Source organism: Ovis aries, chromosome 19, assembly GCF_016772045.2.
Source record: "Ovis aries strain OAR_USU_Benz2616 breed Rambouillet chromosome 19, ARS-UI_Ramb_v3.0, whole genome shotgun sequence".
NCBI classification, from domain to species: domain Eukaryota; kingdom Metazoa; phylum Chordata; class Mammalia; order Artiodactyla; family Bovidae; genus Ovis; species Ovis aries.
The window spans coordinates 2772539-2795549 of NC_056072.1; the positions used below are offsets into that span (position 1 = coordinate 2772539).

Consider the following 23011-nt stretch of genomic DNA (forward strand, 5'->3'; position numbering starts at 1 on the left):
AATGTACATGACTCTAAGTTTAATTCATACAACATACAGTTTTTCAACTGTTTCATCATTTTTTTCAGTTAAGACTTGAGGGATGTATTAATACCAGGACAGAGTTGGCTGCAATGAGGTAATTTCAAGTCTTAAAATCCAGATGGCAACTTCAAATTTTATCAACACTGTGATTAAAAAATGATTTTAATCTTAAACTTTGAGACACAATAGCACATATAGAGTAAACCAGCTACTATTGTTCCACTGTAATACTTTTCTTATCTGTACACATTAAAAGGTCAGCAGCAATGTAATCTATTCACATTTCCATCTGTTCCTTTATGCAGCTTACTATGACTCTTCTCTGATATAATGGTTTCCTTTTTTATTCCTATGTTAGGCATTTCATACGCTTTGTAAAACCATGTCTGCAAACTTTCAGTTCCATTCTCAATGTGAAAGGCAGAAACTGACAATTATCAAAGGTAGAATTGTGATTTTGAAATACCATAAGTTTATTAATTTATTAAGTACTAACACATATTTGATTCTTAGCCAGAATACGGAGCTGGAGGGTGTTCTTCCACACTGAAAAATCAACTACATAGTATGGTGCATCATGTGCAAATGTAAATACTGAAAACTCCAGAAGTTTAATCACAATCTGCTTTGTCTGCTAATGATTTTCCCAGAAAACCACTGAGGAGAACGCCATGAATCTCTTCAGAATTAATGTTTATAATGGCAGTTTTGATTATGTTGATCCAAGTAATGCAGTGGTGGCAAGTTGGGCAAAGGCAAAGGTTTACTTTTCATTTCCCCAAATGTCGTCTCACTTGATTTAGGAGGGCTTGGGAATACCCAGGAATTATCTTCCAGGGAATTTCTGCTGTAAGAGTTGTGTTCCTGAAAGTTTGTGCCATCGTGAGGAATGGATCGCTCGTGATCTGTCCACGACTGGAGAGCTGCCTTCTCCGATAAAACCTTTGCGTCTCCTGGTAAGGGGGAAGGCGTGGTATGGCAGAGAGTTCTGCCATTTGGTGAGAGGGGGGCATGTCTTCTGTGAGCTGCAGTAAAATTCGACAAGTGCAGTTTTGTGCTGTCTTTACCCAGGTCTTCCATGCATCCCGCTGGGGCGCAAGCTGCAAAGAAAACACAGGCTAAGCATCAGCTGTCTGGCAGTTACAATCATAAAATAGCACACATTGGTTAATCTGGTTGACTCCAGAACTGGAAATGGACGTTGCCAAGTCAGTGCAATTGCTGCGGCCCTGGGACTTGAGGGATGACAGACGCTCTCAGTTCAAATTTACCTCTTGGTAAATAGCTGATCTCTCGTCTGCAAAAATGGACACTGTAATCCTGCCTTGCCTGAATCACAGTGAAGAAATTACTATTTTAAAAAGCTGGAAGGTGGTCCAAAAGTAAATCTTCCCAGGAACGATTATGTTGTGAATTGTTGAGACCTAAGTGAAGTTTATATATGTTAAAAGGCTTTTATGAATAAAAGTTTAAAAGCTATAATAAAATCATCTTTTTTCTTGTAAATGTTAAATTCTGCTATGGTCACAATATAGTTCATGTTTAAAAAAAAGGCAGAAAAAGATGTATTTAGTAACGTGTCATGGCTTAGAACACCGACCACAGATGGCACAGAGCCAGCGGGCGCCCGCTCCCTCTACCTTCACCTGCCCGGGAAGCGGAGACGAAGCTCACCCTGAGCCCAAGAGGGACACCATGTGCAATCAATGCCTGACTCGTTTTAAAGAAGAAAGAAACTGAACCACATGATATGGTAAGCTCGCTACTGCCCTTTCTCATGGGAGGTGGCAGTGCTCAGCTTCTGGACTGTGGTGACATGTGGCTCTAGAGGAAAGGTGACTGCGGCTCATCGTGTCCGCTCTGCAGAACCTGAGCTCTGTGGAGGAGAGTGGTGGCCCCAGGCCTGGCACTGTTCTTGGAAATGCGCTAGAAACTTAACAGTCCAGCTCAGAAGGGACACGACAGTGAGCCATTTCCAAACAAGAGGACAGCACTTCTCCTTTATTACTTTTTGGAAGTTCTACTTAGAAGAGTTACAGGAAAACTCACTGAAAAATTACTCTCTGAGTCTCTCTCAAGAGAAGTGCCATTTCTACCACCAACTTAAAGTCGTCTCCTGTGTGACCCTGGCCGCTGGAAAATCAACACAGAATGAATCAATAGGTTGGGGCCTGCCAAAGCACCCTGTTACTCTGCTGATCTGTAAGTAACTAACCTTAGAAAAGGAAAGGAATTCTGAGCTGCTTTCCTGTCCCATCCTGTCCCGCTGTCCCCCACCCCACAGTAACCATTCCAGAGAACAAGTCATAAAATAATTCTCTTCTGCCCTCTTTAGAACAATCTGAGGTGCAAATGATAGTTTTAAATTAATGATTTTTTAAAAAATATAGTTACTCTCGTGCCTTGAAAGTTTAGGACATTCAAATTTACATCAACAACTACAACTACTACGTAATGAAAGGTACAAACGCACTTCTTCTTCTCTGAGGTAGGAACAGTAGCTTTGGCCAAGCACCCACTACCAGTTAACACAAAACTAAAAGGCTTAGTCAGCTAAGCAGTTAAATATGAAAAAGCAATGAAAATTTTTGTTTGGTTAGAAGGGCTAAATGAAAAGCATCTAGTCTCCATTCGAAATTATCCTTTATGGAGAGAAAAATTAAGTTTACAAAAATGGAAATAACCAAATAAGCAATTAGAGCTATCCTTTTGAAAACAATGTAAAGAGCTAGGTCTTTGGCATATTTTGAAGCACTGGAATGAAAATAGCTTTTGGTGTCTTGCTGTCTGTTTTTTTTTTTTTTAAAATATATGAAGTAGTTGTGGTAAAAGGTCAACTAGAGCAAACTTAACACCTCAGCCTTGAACACATAAGCAACACTTGGCTGAGAAAAAAGCCACAAGGGGAAAAGAATACAGTACTGAAGAAACACATCAGCAACACCTTTATGTGTGAAGCTGACCAGTACGAGGCTGGAGACAGAGCAGAGAATGGGAGGCTGTGAACACACTACATATACTTGGGCTTATCAAACTCATTTGATAAGATTTCGATAAGATACGATCAAGAGCTGCTCTTCGGGTAGTTTGGCTGGAATCCGCGGTTTCCGGCAAACACTGACTTGCCTTTCTTGATTGCAGTTGGGGTTTTCAGCTTTCTCAGTAGTTCGGCTTGTACTTGAGTCACCAGATGCAAGTTAGACATTTCTCTCTTCAGTTCCCAGTATGTACTTTGCATATTGTCACTGAAATACAGGGTTTTATTTTTTAATGGTTGTTATTCTATATGGACAGAAGGGAAAAACTTTAACATATAAATGAACTTACCTGCATTTCTGCTCAAATTAGTTTTGAAATAACAAAACTTCCCCATTAAATATTAGTTGAAATATTTAATTAGAGCATTATAGAACAAATGAAAAAATCTTATTCACAATAATAATGACCTAAATTTTATCAATGAACTGAACTGTGTTAAACAGAATGGTAATATAAAAAGTATTTTAAACAAATTTAATAGTTCTCAGCATTCAGATTTTATGATAGCCTACAAGGTGCAGTGGTGTTAATATATTTAATAGTAAGGACTATGTTCTTCACTTGCAAGTCTGATCAAGAATTCAGTGATGTTCATTCATGTATGGATTTTATTAATATATTTATCTTTTAATTGTTTTGATGTTGTGAATGCTGTTACCAACTGCTGAGTGTATACCCACGCCCACATTAAAATACAGTCTGGGTCTCATGCGTTCCCTTCTCTCATGTCTGACTGGGCTGTCGCAGCCTGCTGGCTCTAAACCAACGTGATGTGACAGGACGAGATACGAGGGGCTGCTGAGTCCTGGCCAGAGAGGAGGAGCTGCAGAGGGTCTTGGGAACGACAAGGGCTGCACAGGCCCCGCTCCTGCCATTGGGAACATTTCCTTCAGTTACCTGGGAGGCCATAAATCAGTTATCTTAAGCCTAATTTTATTGAGTTTTATCTTCCACGATGCATTCTTATTTGGATAGTCATTTTTTTTAGCTTCTTAGTTGCCAACTAAATAAACTGAAATCCTCAACGCATATTCTTGCTTTGCTGCGCGAGAATACATAAAATGTTAACTGTAAGAACAGCTGATCTCATATTGTTCAAACAAGCACTACTGCCTCTTAAAGATATTAGTGTAATTTCAGTAATACAATCAAATTAAACAAACGTCACTTCAGGTGCAATTTTTGTCTAGCTATAAACAAAAACCTCTGAGCAAACTTCAAGGATAACACTCTTGATACCTAAATCTAATATCCTAACTATGAAAACAACAGCTATAATAAAAAAACAGTTATTTTAATTATGTAAGGCTACATACCTTTTTGGTCAAAATATTCCCATTCCATTCAGACTATAATTCTTTCAATAGAAGCAGGAGAATAAACTTTACATTGCTTTTGAGAATAATCTACTTACTTGTTTTAATCTGTTGTAAACATCGTTTGATAACCAGTAGTCTATTTTTGCAGGTTTTTGACAGGTGTGAGAGAATCACAGAAACTAGTGAGCCGCCTCTGCGCCAGCAGTCAGCATCTGAGCTGTGTGCCTGCCGCTCTGCGTGTCTCACACAGGCACTGTCTTAAGTGTGAAGAGTCGTGGGTTCCTGGCTGCAATTCTGGGCATCACTGTGCTTCCCCAAAAGAGTTACTCAAGTTACACAGCAGCTAAGTGTGTGTCAACACTGTACATGTGCTAATCCATGCATCACGACATGAACCATACAGCTTACAAACAGCATTTATTATTGACGTGCGATGGTAAATCAGTATCTGACTTGGAGAAAAGCAAATACAGTACTCAAGACAATGTGTGGATACTGGAGTATCTGATATCTCATCATTCAACACAGCTACTTGAATAAAGTAAAAGAGAAACAGAAATAACAGGTGTTGGGGCAGCTCTAATACACATTTTCCAATTCAATTTAGTGACTGCTTATAAATTAGGTTAAACTAGAAACTAGGTCACCAAGTTTAACATACATCTATTAATCTTTTTCTTTTGCCTTGTATGGCACCTGAACTGAAAACTACAGATAGAAAAATCTAATTGTTACGAAGTGTAAGCTCTCCCTCTTGTGGATAGCAAAGTAATGGCAGTCACTTTACGCTTTACAGTTAATATTAAAGTCTTCAAAGTGTGTTGCAAAATCCTAATGATAGAGTTGTCTATAAAGAACTCATAAAAACGACCTTAACAATGAGATGCAACACCCAAGTATCCCAAACGAGAGCTGTAAATAACAAAGCAGAAGCGACAGGAGGGTAACGGTTGGGCAGGTCCCACATGCTAGACAGGCAGCTCACCCGCCCTCACCCCAGCCTGGTGGCCGGGCTCGCCGGATGGGGCTTGCTGGGCAGGGCGGCCTCGGGGCTCGCTGAAGCGGGGGCGGGAGAGCTTCCCGACTCCAACAAGCTGCTGTGCAAAGGGCCTCTAGTGACCCAGTCCCGTGACTGACTGCCACCATTTTAGGGTCACATTTGCACACCATCCTCAGCTTCAGCTTCATCACACTGACTGCTGACACAACCTTCTTGGTCCCACACCGAGAGGTATGTGATTCCACACCATAATGAAGCCTGCCTTATCCACATCTTAAGGCGGGGGCGGATGTCCAGCTTACATGGTAAAAACTGTAAAAGCTCAGTTTTCTTAACTGACACTGTCCATTCAGCTCTTTAATACTGAAATGAATGTGCCTTCTACAAGAAAAATCTTTTTACTTCGTCCTATTTTTCTTTAGCTTTTGAAAATTTACTGAACTATCAGATTCCCCAGAGGAATTAAAATGAAAGTACGAGACCGCCTCAGCCAAGAACTCAGGACTTAGGAAAGTATGTTTTGACGACTGATTTCCTCCAACGAGCTTCTTTCAAATATTAGTTGTAAGGCACAACAGGCAATCATTTTACCCTGCAACCCACACTCTGGTATGTTCTATTCTGTTTTATTCCCTATTTTTAAAATGCTTAACTCATAAAACTTCACGATCACTAAGGCAACACAGCACAGTGTGAAAAACACCAACATATCCCCTATTCTGGAAACCAAGAATGTGCATTTGAAGTGACCCCACCCCTAGATCTGGCTTCAGAACTGAGGGCGATAACCTAGGTAACCCCAGCCAGCACTCTGGCAGGGCAGTGGCCAAGTTTCTGGCAGGTAGGGCAGCTACTGTCGAATGACACGTGCACAGCGAGGCCCATAAAAAGGCCTCCAGTAATTCAGAGACTCACTCAGGAACAGTACTGGATCACCTCGCTCACCCCACAGCACGATGAGGAAACGCAAAAACAAGAGGCGCTCCAAAAAGGTGTCTTCCAAATGACTGGGAAATAACCCTTAGAAATGCCTGAACTGGTGGCTAATGGCTTTACGGAAACATGCCATGTACTTCTCTCTCCTAATATAGTAGACTTAATTTATCATCTGAATTATTCCATTTAAAAGTGGATGATGTAACTTGCAAAGATTAATAAAACAGGACTATAAACTGGACATAGGTATAAATGATAAATTGAAGGAAAAAACAAGACACAGTTAAGAATGAGACTACATAAAATTTTATGCATGATATTAAGTTTACCAAAGGTAAGTCACAGATCTGGTTATTAATTTTCTAGCTGCTTAACCAGAAGACGGAAAAGTGGTCAGTTCCGCAATCCACACTGCTACGGGTTTGCAAAAAAACACAAACATGCTTGGGCATGGGGAGCCATTAGGACTCGCTTCAATCATACAGTGCTTTAACACAGAAAAACTCTTAGACTGAACTTAATTCTAAAATCTGTTTCTCTCAGTTGATATCCCCGGAGTTACTACTGAGCTTTAGAAAACTCAAAACAGTACTCTGAAGCCACAATTATACAGTTCTATGGCCTCAGAAGTCAGACTCACCTCCTGCGGCTGCCTCCCTCGTCCAAAGCCTGCACAGAGCCTTCTGTCTTGTCAGTGCTACGGTGCCTTCAAACACACATCTTTTTGGTGGGTGGGGGGCAGCTTTTCCCGTTATTCTCAAAAAAGTGACCCCCATTATGTAACACTGCCCATGAACGGATACAGAAGCCTGTTCTATACCATGTGCTTCTAAGAAAGTATTTACATAAGCCCCTTTACTTGACCTACTCTGATTCTAACATGCCTCTTTCCAAAAAATGGTTTAGGAAGGCTTATAAAAATGACAAATACAATAACTTAATAAGGGGAAACCTAGGTTGACAGGAAAAATGGTAAGTTTGACACAGAAGACAAGGACAGTGTACTAGGCGCATGTCTTAGAAAGGAAACGCTTCCTGGCTGTGAGTGTAGGCAGAGGTGGAAGGCATCAAGTGGAGGCATGGCAGGGCTGAGCAGCTTCCAGCCTCCGAGGCCTACAGTACTGCCGGCCCCACACCTGCAGAGGGGCGGCCCTGCATCTGGAGAGGGGCCACATGGGCTTTCATTCAGCTGTTTTCCCAACTGAGCGTTTCTCTCCACTGGGTGTTTGACAGGAGGAATAGGTATGAGATCATTCAGTAAACTTTGGAAGCCAAACTCTCCAACAACGAAGGCAAATGTGTGTGCCTCACTGGGCGGAGTGGCCATGAAGAGAGAGGGGACGCTAACACAGCACAAACATCATCAGGGAAGACAAGGCACTTACGTTACTGGAACGAAAATGACACGTGTACTTAAGAAACAAAGGCCTAAAGTGACATACATACGCCCTGACAGCTACTTTTAGTCTTACCCCAAGAAGATGGCTCTCTTAAAATTCATGTCACATCAAAGACTGAGGCTGTCCAAGTCTGGCCCTAAAACAAAGTGATACTGCCAGATATGGGAATGCAGTCTCCACGTAAAACTCAGAATTTATGACAGAATACTCCTACACAGCTAGCTCCCTGAGACTCTGTCTAAAACAGTGCTGAATGCTCAAAACTTTATCTAAGGCATCATAGTAATATGCATCTTTCTACTGCTCAAGTTCAAGCCCATTGTTAAGGAAGAGTTAAATATTTTCATAAATACACAGTGATCAGAGGTTTCATGCAGCACTCAAACAGTGTCAACCTGTTTTAAGGTTAAATCATAACAAAAGCACCTAACACAGTGGCCAACAGAACAAGAAGGCGTCACTTCTGAATGCTGAAGAACGTTCATACCTTGAAACGCTCACTCTCTGCAGATCTCTGCAGTTCAGATTGTCTTCCAGAGATGGATCCTGTCGTTGTTTAAAAAACAGTTCAAAAGTTGTAATCATTACCTTCTATTTATTCTCAGTACTTTACTACTCTACATATGCTTCAGCTTTTACAGAATACATCTGTAACCGTAGATCTTATATTCAATGTTAATAAAGCAACTCCAAATCTGCCAGGTATTTCTAAATCATTTCTAATTATTTAAAGTCATTAATGCTTTAATTTTCTTTTAAAAATACATCTGCTTTCACATAAAAGACCTTTCAGTCATACAAAATATATTTCTAAAGACACTAACCTGAAATCTATACTCAAAAAATAGTAACATTTATCAAATTACTGTTTGTTCAAGGTATAGCTCAGTGAATTCCATCAGAAAATGGAAGTTTGTTGGTATTTCACTTTTGGTATTATTACAAAAAAGTACTCAAATTTAACAGGTTACTGTTTAAATGATCAGCATAAATGTCCTCTTTCCATAATAAAATGATAGGGAAAGGATTTTATATAAAGTCCTTATATACCTTCAAGTTTTAGCAACTTAGGTTATAGATGACAAAAAGAACCTAGTATTTAAAAGTGTACTCAATACATTTAAGATAATTCTATAACACACTCTTTGCAATGCATTTCAATTTGAGGTCTAGAACAAATAGAAATGACTCGCACAGGCACCCATTCTATTAGCGGAAGTGGCCAGTATAAACAGAGAATAAAACTTCATTTTACCATTTCTTGTATCATTTAATGATATAAGTGGAACACTAAAAAGCACAAAAGGAATTCATGAGTCCTCTGAATCTGGGAGTGTAAATCATCAAACTGTATTATAGAAATTAAAGTATCTTTGGATCTGACTGTTCAGAAAATAGCAACTAAACGCTGCAAATGATTTAGCTGCATCTCAAGGAGCCCTACGGAACAGGGACACAGAACTGGTCCCTGGGTCAGAGGAAGTCTGACCACGAGTAAAGGACAGAACCTTGGACCTTTTCCTTTCCATTTCCTCACAGGAAATGAAGGAATCAGATCAAGTCACTTTTAGTTTCTCTGTATAATTAATTAAATTAATTAAAAATACATGTTTTACTTACAGTATTAATTACAGTATACTTATTTGTTTAGTTGCCAAGTTGTGTCTCTTATACATATACGCATAATGGAAACCTTGTTTTTTAAAACCAATTAAACACCAAACACCAAGCAGTTTGGGTTGGTAAAGTATTTCTCCAGCTATCACCTAACAATTCAGAGAAGTCTATTGTAAAGTAACAAAAAGCACAAAGGAACTGTCTCTAACATGCAAAGACCCTGTCCTGGCCAGTTCTTAGCTGCCGTGTCCTAAAAGCAGTGCGAGATCTGCTTCTCAGCTCCTGCCATCTGACGTTTGAAGCTTCGCATGAACAGGCTCAGAGCTACAAAGTCCTGGGAAGCACTGTTCCCGTTAAACAGGTTCTTGCACTTCAGGGCTGCTCAGAACCTGCAATCCGCACAGCAAACAGGGATTCTGATGTGGTGGTTGTGCCAGCCACCACAGACGTCTGTGCCAACTCCATTCGACCAGGGTTCCCTACACTTTGGCCCTAGTGTCTCCTTCTCAAAGGTCCCACTGTTCTGAATACAAATGGCTTGAAAACCAGAGGATACAAAAAGTAAAAAAGGCCCACAGTGGAACTGACCCTGAAACCCTGACCCCATTAATATCAAACACTATCTACCAAGCTTACGAAGTACTTAAAAAAAGAGCCCACCAAAGCCCCACTATTCTTTCATGGAGGATGTTATTTCATACTTCAGAGATGTTACTGTTTCACAGGAAGTACCACCTTAAAAAATTTTAAGTATGGCTGCAGAAGATTTAAGATTATTCATATGAACATAAATTTCTCTCGTTGGCTTGCTGACTCCCACATTCAAGAGGACTCTGACAGCAACACCTTTGAACAGGACTGAAATGTACACATCCCACAATATCAAGATTTAAACTTGGAACCCTTGATAAATTTCCACTCCATCTCTCCCTGATTCACCTTTGGTTGTGAACACTGTTTACTTTAAACTTCCCTTCCCCTAGCCATTCTAATGAAGGAGGGATCTTAAATTCCTTCTTCAAAACATAAAAATTCCTCCATCATCTCACCTTAAACTCTTAAAGTTTTAGAGTCTGAGATTCAATTTCATCAGCAGTAAGACAAGTGATTTCTAATGTTTCTTCTATGTTTAAAAGACTTTAAAAATCTTTCTATGATTTGTAAAAGAAGAATTAAGCTAAAAGCAAATTTAATCCCCTAGCGCCACCTAGTGGAAAGCATTAAACAGTAAGAATTTAACTGTGTATCACTGGTACACAGACACGCCCCTTACACCGACAGACCCCTCCAGTGTTGCTTTCCTGGATTAACCTAACTGCATTTTTTGGAAACACATTTACTTATTGAATAAACTATGTGCTAGACACCATGCTGCTTTACATACTGCCTAACTTAACTTTCATAAAAAGAGGCTAGTTAGTGTCAAGTTACAACAGTTAACTTTGCTAATGGCACAATTAATAAGCAATACAACGATTAAGAACCAAGTTTTTATGACTCTATGGTACTGCTTTCCACTCTATAAGGAGATATCTATTATTTATTAAAGCTAGTGAATTATTTGAAGTAGAATGTATATGCTGACAATTGTAATTCAGAGCTTCAAGGTGCCAATCTTTTCTTGCAAGCACATCTTTTTAAAAGAAGTAGTGACTGGGCTTGTGGGACAAGATGCCGGAGCTGCTGAAAGGAACTGTGTATGTGGTCACAGGTGCAAAGCTAGGAAAACAATTTCAGATGTCAAGTAGGAAAAAGCTTTCTTTTGGTTCTAACTGGAGTTGAGAGTAATTTTTATAGGGGGTATTTCCCCTTTATCAGGCCTGGGGGCTGCAAATTAGGTTCTCCCTGTCCAGTGCAGAGGAATTCACTGGGTGAAGGCCAAGGCAGGATGCTGTATTATTCTTACTGCCTATCTCCTTCTTAACCAGTGGTCACTTTCAGTAAAGACCACAGTACAGAAGAGGGGCCTGTCAGCTCATCTAAGGACACGTGGGGCTTGGGGCAGAGCGCCGGCGGGCGCCCAGGCAACGTGGGGGAAGCTCTTCTCTCAGGCAGTGGCTGCCCAGGAGAGCCCAGGGTGGGGCCCCAGCTACTCAGGAGTGCTGGGTGCTCTGATGGGCAGAAAGGCTGACCCTGAGGAACAGCTGTCCAAGAGGCTACCTTAGATTGCAATATATGAGAGTACAGAATGCACGTAACTGCCACTGAACTCCAGGGAGCAGCCAACTTCCTGTCTCCCGTAAGAGCTGGTTTAAGCTCGGCGTCTGAAGCACTGCTCTCACCCTGCCTTGCTTCTCTGTCACTCTTCCTTTCTACCCTCAGCCCTTTCTGCCGTGTCGTCTGGAAACACATATCCAAGCTTTTCAAAACTCAGTGCAAAGTCGTCCCTCGGTGTCCATGGCAGCCTGGTTCCAAAATTCGCAGCAGGGACCAAAACGACTTGGACGCTCAAGTCCCACGTTCGCCCCTGCACGTCTTCAGGTCAGTGTCCATGGACTCAACCCACCACCGGCGGCCTGCTCGGCAGCCGCCTCCGGTGGCCTGATCCACACATGCGCAACCTGCAGGCGGACCGAAGACTCACTGCATATTCCTCGGGAAAATCTCTGTGGAAGTGGACCTCCGCTGGTCACACTCACACCGTCCAGGGCTCACTGTAATAGCAGACAGACCCTGAATGATCTGAGAGGCAACCTGTGTTGCAGTGGATGACTTCAGGCTAAACACACCTTAGCAGCTCAGCAGGGTTTTCTGTTTTGCTTTCCCTGCCCCTAATTCTTGAATTCTCAGCTATCTGCTGAAAACTAAAGTTGCTTCGAAAGTATTAGACTTCTGAGAATTAGTGGATGCTCAAAAGTTTTAATAATTCTAAAAATCAAGTCTCTTGTATGTCTAAATTAATCAAAGTATTAAGTTAAATAAAATGGAAAACTTAAAACTTGAGTTCTCTTTGAACTTTACAGAGGAAAAAATGACTTAAGGAGATTGAAAGAAAGGAAGCTGAAAGAACAACTTTAATTAACAAGGTTTTTAAAAAATTAGCTTTTAAACAACAAAAGCATGTAATTCTGGAATTATGATAAAAGTATACAGTTACCAAATTTTAGCAAAAACGATTAAAGGGGAAGATAAAGGTGAATCTTCACAGAATATAATTCTCTAAGTAGCTACAATTTACATTGCCTCTGTGATCTGACACCTAGTTATAAACCCCACACAGGATGCACACAGCACACCAGGTTTCTCGAGTCAGTGACTCGGTAGTACCGTTTGTCTGGCTTTCTGCAGCTCTATTTTGAGATCTCTACATTCTTTCCTCATCAGTTCCAGTTCCTGTTCCAAACCATGGATCTTCAGGTCGTAGCTTAACTTTTCCACCTCCCAGTTTGATGAAGGGGGATTTAAATTTCTTATCACTACAAAAAGGATGGACATTAAAATTGTTATTTCTGACTTCTACATGGGCTGCAGTTCAAAAAAAAAATTATGTTAGTAAAATGGAGGTAAAAGAAAAACCAATATAAAACATCTACAATTAAAATGTTTTTGAAAGACAGTAAGTACTTTCAAGTGTCTATGCTAAGATATTAGCAATCTTATTTTATACAATAGCATGTATTCATCACCCCTATTCCTGATTTTCTGTTTAAACAGCTAATTTGTCAACCTGAAACTTTAAAATATACAGCACATATCAAGCATACGCTGAAATGACAGATCAATTACATATATATGTGAAGGTTAAGACATTGATTAAGAATGAAATGACGTGAGTAAGCTGAGGCTCACTCAGCTAGTCATCCCATCCAGTCCTTGCAGAGAGGATAAAGTTTGACCATCAGGCCTACAGCATGACTTCTGAACAATTTCATTCATAAACATTCTACTGTACAAATGCAACACCACTGGACACGGACTAGCCCTTATCTGTATTAAGGGATGCCCTTAATAAGGAACCCTTACCCTTATTAAGGAACTAAAGACTTAGTTCCTTAGACTCTGTCCATAGAAAAAGGCCTGCTCACTTGCCATGAGAGATCCCCCCTCAACCTCCCGTCAGGCCTCTTAGAGGCCGCGTCTTGAGCTGTCCCCTCAGAGCCTGCTTGCATGGGGGCAGGCTAGTACCCAACCCCAATCCTAACTTCTCAGCATAGCATCTCAGCTGCACATTTTAACAACCTTCAGACACTGGATTAAAACAAACAAAACAGCAGCTGTAACTACTCAATGACAGGGTGCCCAGCGTGGGCAAGAGGCTTTACAGAATATGGGACTGCATTCCTCTCTTCACCTACTTCATCACAAACCAGCCCCAAATCAACCGCCAAATTTTCTCTAGGAAAAGTGCAATTTACACCTCAGGAGAAGTTAAGAAGGATTTGATAGTCGGTAAAAGCAGAACACAGAAATTAACATAAGCCCTCAAATTAAAAAGTCAGTCCTTAGCACACAGACATAGAAAACTGATCATGGATATAACACATGCATGGGAAATCGTATTGATTGCGGTAGAATATTTAAACAAATAAGTGGCCTACCCTGCTGAGTTTCCACCTCTGTCCTCAGCTGGAGGAGTTCTACTTCTTTAGATTGTAGCTGTTCATTCAACACTTTCAAAGATTCAGAGTTGTCTTTATTCTAGTTAAGTAGGGAAAATGCCACATTACAGTCAATAAAATCTAAAGATCGGTATTATGTTATATATTCATTTCCAGGCAGATTTGAAAAAATAGATTCCAGCCTCTTAAAAGCAAGGTGGGAAACTGAATGCAGTTTTCACCAATCTCTTTTCCTAACTTAGGACATTTTTTCACTGGCTTAAAAAAGAAAAGAAAACAATGATAAACTCTGAGTCACAATTTTTCAAAATAAGTTAGTGGTGTTAGATATACTTAAGACCTAAGCATCATTACAAACTGACTACTTATTTTGTAAAGAAGTAAGTAACAAATATTCCTATTAAAAATTTTTCTGCTTTTGCCTTGAGCACACGAATTTTTTGTCTAATAAATGTAAATATCTCTAATTTCTAACTTTAAACCTCCTGAAAGAGAAAACTCATTTGCAACATACAAATTCCACTCTTTACAGGCCAACCTACCATTCTGTCCAGTTTGTTTTTCAGATTATCCCTATCAATGCAGACCTCTCGGTACGCGTGATAGGCTTTGTTTACTTGTTCCCGTCCCACAGAGCTTGTTTCTTCATCCTTTCGAGCTCCTATAAGCTAAAGGCATAAAATCAGAAGGTGAAGCTTAAGAGGATGCTTGACATGAGCGAATAAGTCCGTCTTCTGGTGGCTCTGCAGCTCACTTTAATTACACTAATGCAGGGAAGAAAGCCTGAACCACAACCACAATTAAGTGGCCACCCCACTTCTGCACATTTACGCTTAGTGATCAAGAAAGTCAAAAGCACAGAATAGCTATCTTAAAAATCTTCTTTTATGCTTTTCCTTAATCAGTATCTTATGCTTTGCTGTATCTTTTATAATAATTCATCATACTAAAACAGTACATCATTCTTTCATGGAGCTTCTCTGTTTTCCAAGCTAGAACACACTATTTATTTTCCATCATCGGAAAAGTGAGTATCAATTTAGTGTGTACTTGACACTTTAAGGAATAGAAGTGTTAGTTCATTAAGTGCTGTATTAATGCAGAACAAATTATTAGGACTGTTGATCACAAAGTACAGAAATATTTCCAATATTACTTACCACATTTTTCTATTGACTTTTAAAATAAACCTAACTACAAACTCTAAAATGTTATCTTGTTTCATTCTATCCCAGTATGTCACAAATTTATTTAATAGTCATTAAAGAAAATTCATATGAATACTAAGAAATCAATTATTTTTACAAGCGAGTCCTCCTTTTCTTACTTCCTGCAAATGAGTCCGTCTCTACCAAACTCCACCCTCAAGTCTGTACAGCTAGATCATTCCTTCTCATTCTGTGGAAGCTGCTGTCTGAACACAGTACACGGAAGAGCTGAGGATCATAAAGCATGATCCAAAGAAACAGGAACTCAGTTAAACTTTAGAAGTACATGGATAGCATGAGGAAGACTTCGCAACACATTAGCAAAGCAGATGAGGATTTATAATTGAGTCAGCTACCTGGCTTATGTATTCTGTAACATTTAGGATATACAGTTTCTGCATGAGAAAGGTATAAACAGAGGACACTAATTCATCAGTTAAACACATTCTTATTAACATGTGTTTGAGAATAAAAGAGAATGCTGAGGTAAAGATGTCAGTCCTGGTGAAATTTCAGTCCTGACAAAATCACTACTAAACATATTGGAACAATGTTCCAGGAACTTCTTCCTTTCTTGATCTATAATTTTTTGCACAGGTTTAAACATCCTGAATGAAATACACACAGCTAGGAAGGTAAGGCAATCTGAAAGAGGGAAGAAAAACATTTGAGCTTTAACCCCTTCATGTTGCTAGAGCGTCTTCTGCACACATTCACTAAGCATTACGATGCGTGAGACACGGAAGGCCAAGTAAATGTTCAGGGTTTTGAGATTTGCAGTGACTTATCTTTGGAAATTTGGTACACTCATGCAAGACAGAGCAGACAAATATTAAAATTTCAAATACTTTGAATTATTAAGTCGTAAACACAATGAAGGTGATAGACAAATTACCTTTTCTTCCAAAATTCTGATTCTTTTTTTTAAGAAAGAGTTCTCTTTCTCTGAATCCTTAAGTCTTTTTTTAATGTCTTCATATGCAGTGACGAGGGCAAAATGTGAGGCAACAGATTCATCTCCTGAATATATTGAGACTGGAGTCACTGGGTCTCTCCTGTGGGCTTTTTCATGATTCAGAATACAAATATCATCTTCCACCAGTGCATCCATGACAGCTGTTTAAAAATAAAGACATAAAATAGAAATGTCTGACTGAATAAATAAGCAGAAAAAAGCATATTGAGAGAATAATGCAAACACTGCTGAAACGTTTAAAAACTCCCATTTCTTTTCTCTTACTGAAACACAGGTGATGCATATATAAGTTTCAGGTGTACAACATAGTGATTCCCGATTTTAAAGGTTGTATTCCATCTACAGTCATAATGCATTGGCTGTATTTCCTGTGTTGTATGATATATCCTTTCAGGTCATTTATTTTATATACAGTAGTCTGGATCTCCAGATTCCCCACGTAAGCGACACCATACAGACTGTCTTTCTCTGACTTAATTCACTAAGCATAATACCCTCCTAGTTCATCCATGTTGTTGCAAATGGAAAAATCTCCTTCTTTCCTATGGCTGAGTTGTATCCCATTGTCCACACTCACCATATCTTTTTTCTCCACTGATCAGTCAATGGACACAGGTTACTCCCATATCTTGACTATTGCAAAAAGCGCTGCTATGAACAGTGAGGTGCATGTTATCTTTCTTCATTAGTGTTTTTACCTTTTTTGGATATATACTCAAGAGTGGACTTGCTGGTTCATATGGTAATTCTATTGTTCCTTTTTTGAGAAAGCTTCATACTCTTTCCCACAGTGGTGGCACCGATTTACATTCCGACCAATTTGTGGTCTTTTTGATGACAACCACTCTGACAGATGTCAGAATTATAGTCTCATTCTATCCCACTGTAGTTTGAATTTGCATTTCTCTAATTAACGATGCTGACCACCTTTCCCCATGTCTGTTGGCCATCTGTATATCTTCTTCAGAAAACTGTCTATTCAGGTCTTCTGTCCATTGTAAAATAAGGTTGTTTTTTGATGCTGAGTTGTGTTATTCTGGATGTCATCATTATTGATTTTATCATTTGCAAGTATTTTCTCCCATTCAGTACACTGTCTTTTCATCTTGTGAATGATTTCCCTTGCTGTGAAATTAAGGCCCACGTGTTAACTTTTGCTTTTGTTTCCTTTGCTTTAGGAGACAGATCCAAAAAAAAAAAAACAATTGCTATGATCTATGTCTAAGAGCATCCTGCCTGTTTTCTTCTTTTATAGTTTCAGGTCTTACACTCAGGCCTCTAATCTGCTTTATGTTTTGGATAAGATGTTCCAGAATGTTGTAACTTCACTCTTTTACATGCACTGTCCACTTTTCTTAGCACCGCTGACTGAAGACACTGTCTTTTCTCCACTGTACAGTTTATTAAAATTTTTTTTTACTGAAGGGTTGATTTGCACATGTTCTGTTAGTTTCAGCTATACAACTAAATGATCGAGTTTGTAAAGTTTGTTTTGCTTTATTTCAGACAACATGAAAATTAAGGAAAGGGTGTGTGTGTTTCTGGGTCTGTTCTATCATAATGTATTTGCTTTTCTGATTTTATAACCGAAGGCTTCCAATTACTCCCAAGTAAAGTCAGAGTTTGACATGTCCAGTGATTTGTTTATACCAAGGATTATAGGAAAGTTAGGCAAAAATAAATGTGTTTTACTACAAGTCTGAGTAGGTGAAAGCTACTATTCAATCATTCTTCACCAAGACCAATTTAAAAACTTCTAACCATGTAGGACAACTCCTATTCTTAAGTTAGATTCTTTCTCAGTTTATCGAAAAAGTTAAGGGCTAGGACCTGCTATATCCCCCCAAAGTGGTAGATCCTCATGACCATAATTAACTCCTGCTGTTTCCAGCGCAAACTGCACTTTCTCCTACTGATGGATAAAGAGGTAGTTTTCTTTCCCTGAGGGGTTTACTTTCTCCTCTCTGGATTCAACTCTATTCTGAAATAACAGTAAACATCATTCCGATCACACTGCTAGTAGCTGAAATCCTCATTTCCTGTCCAAAAAGAAATACGATACTGTCCACCTCAAGTGTCCATGTGCACTTCCGTCTAAGACTCTGTCACACGCGCATTCTGCCTTAAAAGAGGAACAGCAGATAAGAGAACCGGCCAGGTAAGTGACGGGCTGAGGTCTAGCGTGAGGAGAGGTGAACTGTGCTCATCTTAGATGTCTGATACACATAATATCTTAAGAGCCAACTAAATGGACAGGATTTATTCAACTGGAGTATTTTTTTCCCCGCTAAAGGAGTAGGTCAAATTGCTCTACAGAGTTGAAACAGATGGTGTCCCAGTTTGTGCACCTTGAAGATCCGAGCCTTTATGCCTTTGCTCTGCACAAAGTTCTAACTAGATCAGTGGTGTGATTTCCTACGCACGCATTTTTATCACGAAATAATCCTTTACTTAGCAAGGAAAACTCAGTGTGGGAGATAGCTGTGTGGTAAAATAGTTATTATGCCATAAAGGGAAGTAATATATTTCCAACAATACAGAATGCCATAGCGACTGAGAGGTGGGGAGGGGGAGGAGTTTCAAAGGTCATAGGAAATATCAAATGACTCTCAACCATGCATTCTAAGGCGAAGAGGGTGGTTATGTTTACTGTACTTACAGTACTTAAACTTTAACCGTTTGCTGCCAGCAGTGGTAACAAGGTCAAAGGCTTGAACCAGTATGGGGAGAAGGGATGATGAGGAGACTAATAGGAGATGAGACTGGAAAAGCAGAATAGAAACCACTGAAAATGGTCCTTTATAATACAGTGACTATAGGATTTGATCCTTATTCCGTGGAATTTAAGAAAAACCTGGGTATGAGTCAAGAATGTGAAAAACACATATACAACCACTATAAAACATATTCACACTCAAACGAACTACTGAGTACTGCACAAAGGAGTTCACAAATGCTATCCCAATTAATTCTCATGATTACCTATGAGGTAGGAAAATCCTGTTGGACCCATTTCACATCTGGGAAAACTGGGGCCCATAAAGATTATGAAATTGAACCAAGATGAGCGAGAAATAGCCAAGCACAGCAAAGAGAAAATTCACTAGTGTCACGCATCAAGCCTACTGTTCCAGTGACTGCCACTCAAATTTATTATGAATGAAAATGAAAGATTCGATTCCTATCCTTGCAAAAATAAATATAAGATCAAGTAAGTATTAGAAACATTAATGCTTATCGTGTGACTCCATACACACCCAATTTCTAGAGAGTAAAAGCTGCAGGGCCAGGGAAAAATGAGATCTTAGAAAGACACCAAATAATACAAGGCAGGTATCCCACTGTATTTATCCCCATACTGAAAGGAAAACTGCTTGCAAAGTAACAAAATAGGCCATGTGTGACCTTTGGCTTTATTGCTTATGCAAGCACCCTTCCTCGACCTCATTGCAACAGAGAAGTAAAAGGGAGCTTCAGCAGTCCACTCACAGTAAAGTCAGATTCAGTTTTATGTTCTTTGTGATGTAAAAAGCATTTGTGATATTCACAAATATCCAAAGTATTGGCCTGGGAAAATCTGATTTTCTGGATAAAGGGTAAAAGCCTAACTGGCTATTATAAACTTAACAAACTAGACTAAGGCAGCTTTAACATTTGTCAAATTTTACCGTATACTGTAATCTAAGTTTATTTACCATAACTTAAATTATCTTAAAATAACAAACCTGTGTTTATTTTCATCTTTAAAAAGTGAGTGCCATGAGCAGGATATCATTATCAAAGATAAGAAAGATCAACCAAAAAGACTGTCTTGTATAAGAATATTCTAAACAAACTGAGCTGACCTAGAGTAGTGTTTGCAAAGTGACGAATGGACAACTACCTTAGAATCATTTGGGGTTCTCTTCAAAATTACTGATCGCCAGCCTCTAATACAGGTCTGTGCAAATCAGAATGTTGGAGTAAAAACCGTTAAGCTGGATTGTCAGTCATCAGTCCTCGTAATTTTAAGTTTCATTCCAATTTAAGGAATATACTCTGTGGTATTAAACAATGAAACTCCCAAGAATGACTAAAAGGAGCTTTGGTCACCCAGTTCGAATGTGGAGGCGGCGGCATCTCCACACCACCAACTGCCAGTGCTCTGGACACCAGCTGGGGGCCCCACAACTCACCTCAGACACTGTTTACTGGACACGGCATCAGATTCCTCAGGGAAAGGGCTCAGCCCCACGGTCCCTGCCCCCACTTCAGAAGCCAATGGCAAGCCCAGGTTGCTACCTGTACTTCTGAGGGACCAGCTGCAAACCAGAGGTTCCAATGGTTCCCTCCAGTTCAGGATGCCAGTCACCAAGTCCAGACTGTTACTTGTGCATCTGACCAACTGGCTATAAAGCAGAGGTTCTCATGACCTTCTTATATTTGATTACTCAAACCCATTTACTCACTTGGTTACTATTAAAAGATATGGCCCAACAGCAGATGTGGAGACAGACAGGGTGAGGTGCTGAACAAAGGAGCCTCTGCCCTTGTAGAGTCGGCGGCCAGCACCGGGCACTGAAAACATTCTGGTTCACCCACCTGGAAGCTCTCTGACCCTCTCGTCTTTAGGTTTTTAATAGAGGCCTCATTACATAAGCACAACTGACTGAAATCACTGGAAATTGACTCAGCCTCTCTGACACCCACCTCAATAGCCCAGGTCAGGGGGACTAAAAGCGCTAATCTGCTAATCAGCTGGTGAGATCCTCTGGCAAACAGCCCCCATCGTTAGATGGTTTCCAAAAGTCACCTCACTAACATAAATCCAGGCAAGGGGGAAGGTCTGCTCTGCTTAAGGAGACGTGGATGAAGACCAAATGTACGTGTGAAATATACTTTGGTCATCTGAGTGACTATACGTGCATTTCTTACAAATCACAGCATCGCCAATGTTAACGGAGAAAGATGGAGACAACCTGCCAGAGGAGGCGGCAGAAAAGAGAGCAGTAGTTTCTAAAGACTACAGGAGAGACATAAAGGGAAAAAATGCAAGCATTACTCTTCAGAATTATTTCAGGAGACCTTGACTTTCAGTCTTGACTACAGTCAACACCAAGAGGATCCTCAGTTGAGATATGCTATATATAATGAGGTGAGAGACTGGAAAAAATAGAATTGTCTCCTGACACCAGATTAGTCTTTTTTCCAGAAAGATATTATTATCCTGTCATATTTAATCACCCTAATATTTACTATTTATTGATCGCTAACCATATGCCACGTACAAGTGTTTCCCCATAGTAGGAAAGCAGAATTTGCCACCAAAATACGTCTCTTTGGTCATTTCCTAAGAAACTGCAGAAGCGGGGGAAGAACTATGAAAACCAAAGAGTAGCTACCCTTTAGTAAGAAGCATCTACATTTCTGTGGGAAATCTCCATCTGTAAGGCTGCTGGCCTCTCTCTTTGCCCGTCCTCTCTCGGTGAGGGCTTTGGGTGCTCTGTCGAGTTACTCAGTTCTCCTGGGTCTCTCCCGTGTATACATGTGTTATTAAATTTTTGTTTGATTTTCTCCTGTTAAACTACCTCGTGTCAATTTAATCCTTAGATCAGCCAGAGAAACCTGGAAGGTGTTAAGGCAAGACGAGAAAAATTTAAACAAGAACGTTTCTTCAGCCTCTCCAGATTGCCTCCCTTCCCTGTGCATGTGTATTAGCCAGGCCTCTTAGGAGAGAACGTCCTTCCTGAATGTTCCTAGGGGCCCCCATGACCCACGACCTACCACTCACTTGGCATCTGCAGATTTAGGCTGTATGCTGCTGCTAAGTCGCTTCAGTCGTGTCCGACTCTGTGCGACCCCATGGACTGCAGCCCACCAGGCTCCTCTGTCCATGGGATTTTCCAGGCAAGAGTACTGGAGTGGGGTGCCACTGCCTTTTCCTTAGACTGTATATAAACTGTCAATAATATATCACTTAAAATATAACCTTTTGTTTCAAAAACGTGATCATACTCTGACCTCTAAAAGGTGGAGCAGTCCTCAAAACGTTCTGAAAGAATGTCTCCCGGTACAAACTCCAAGTTGGCTCAAATAACATTTTCCATTTCTTTCTCAGATAGACTTATTCATCTTTTCATTGACATGCGTATCTTACCACCAGCGAGTCTACCTTGACCCAGTGCTCAGAACCAGCACAGGCTCCCTGAGCCCCACCAGCTCAGGTGTTCTGGTGAGTTCTCCTGATATATGGGTTTCGTTACTTTTAAGTGATGATCTTAAAAATTTTATTCAAGGTGCTTTACCTTATTAAGTCTGAAGGATGACCGTGAATTTCCTAGGCAGGGGACTTACGTTTTTTGTCAGATTTAAATTTTAAAAACAAGTCAAATATGGTCTGACCGAACTTTTGCTAGTGAGAGAATGAATGAATCCCGCTCTGAAGAAGGGTCGCCTGCTCCTAAGAACCTAGTGGAAGTATCTGAGGACCAACCCTCATGACGCTGCAGCCCTATGAGGTAACCCACCACAACCATTAAGTAAGTACAGCTCTTCCAAGGGTGCACCCTGCATAGTCCCTTCGTCTCGTGCTTGATGCCAAAAACTTGGCCTCTGTGAACTGGTGCCAAATCAAATCTCGGAGACAGGGTTCTGGGTGAAGAATGGGGTTAGCCGAAAAGTAAGTTTGGGTTTTTTCCACAGCCTCTTACAGGAAAATCTAAAGGAACCTCTCAGCCAACCCAACAGAGCAGGACAGCTTTACTGCTTTGTCAGGGAAAAGGGCACAGGAGGCTCCTGCCCTGAAAGCTGTCTCCCAACCGAGGATTTAAGGAGGCACTTAGTTCAAGGGCAGAGCTGCTGGTAAGATTAGGGAGTGTGCAGGGCCTGTAGTCCACTAATCTGGTCTCAGGCAATCTTGCTGAGATTCTCTTTAATGTAGCCTCAGGTGGTCTT

The 23011-nt window shown here is 40.3% G+C and overlaps 1 protein-coding gene across 2 annotated transcripts in view; it reads right to left on the minus strand.

Annotated features, from left to right (window-relative positions):
- Nucleotides 1-473: 473 nt before the first annotated feature.
- The window catches only part of AZI2 (5-azacytidine induced 2), a 34630-nt gene continuing 12092 nt past the window's right edge, over nucleotides 474-23011 (minus strand). Inside the window, exons 2-8 of one of the 2 annotated variants that reach the window (XM_004018197.5) lie at nucleotides 15998-16218; nucleotides 14437-14562; nucleotides 13874-13973; nucleotides 12603-12751; nucleotides 8206-8264; nucleotides 3151-3269; nucleotides 474-1124 (exon numbers count right to left, since the gene is read on the minus strand). In XM_004018197.5, coding sequence (XP_004018246.1) covers nucleotides 712-1124; nucleotides 3151-3269; nucleotides 8206-8264; nucleotides 12603-12751; nucleotides 13874-13973; nucleotides 14437-14562; nucleotides 15998-16213 — 1182 coding nt within the window. In that variant the 5' untranslated portion in view covers nucleotides 16214-16218 and the 3' untranslated portion in view covers nucleotides 474-711. Of the gene's footprint in view, nucleotides 1125-3146; nucleotides 3270-8205; nucleotides 8265-12602; nucleotides 12752-13873; nucleotides 13974-14436; nucleotides 14563-15997; nucleotides 16219-23011 lie in introns of both variants that reach the window. The other variant, XM_012099295.4, reaches the window with a different exon arrangement.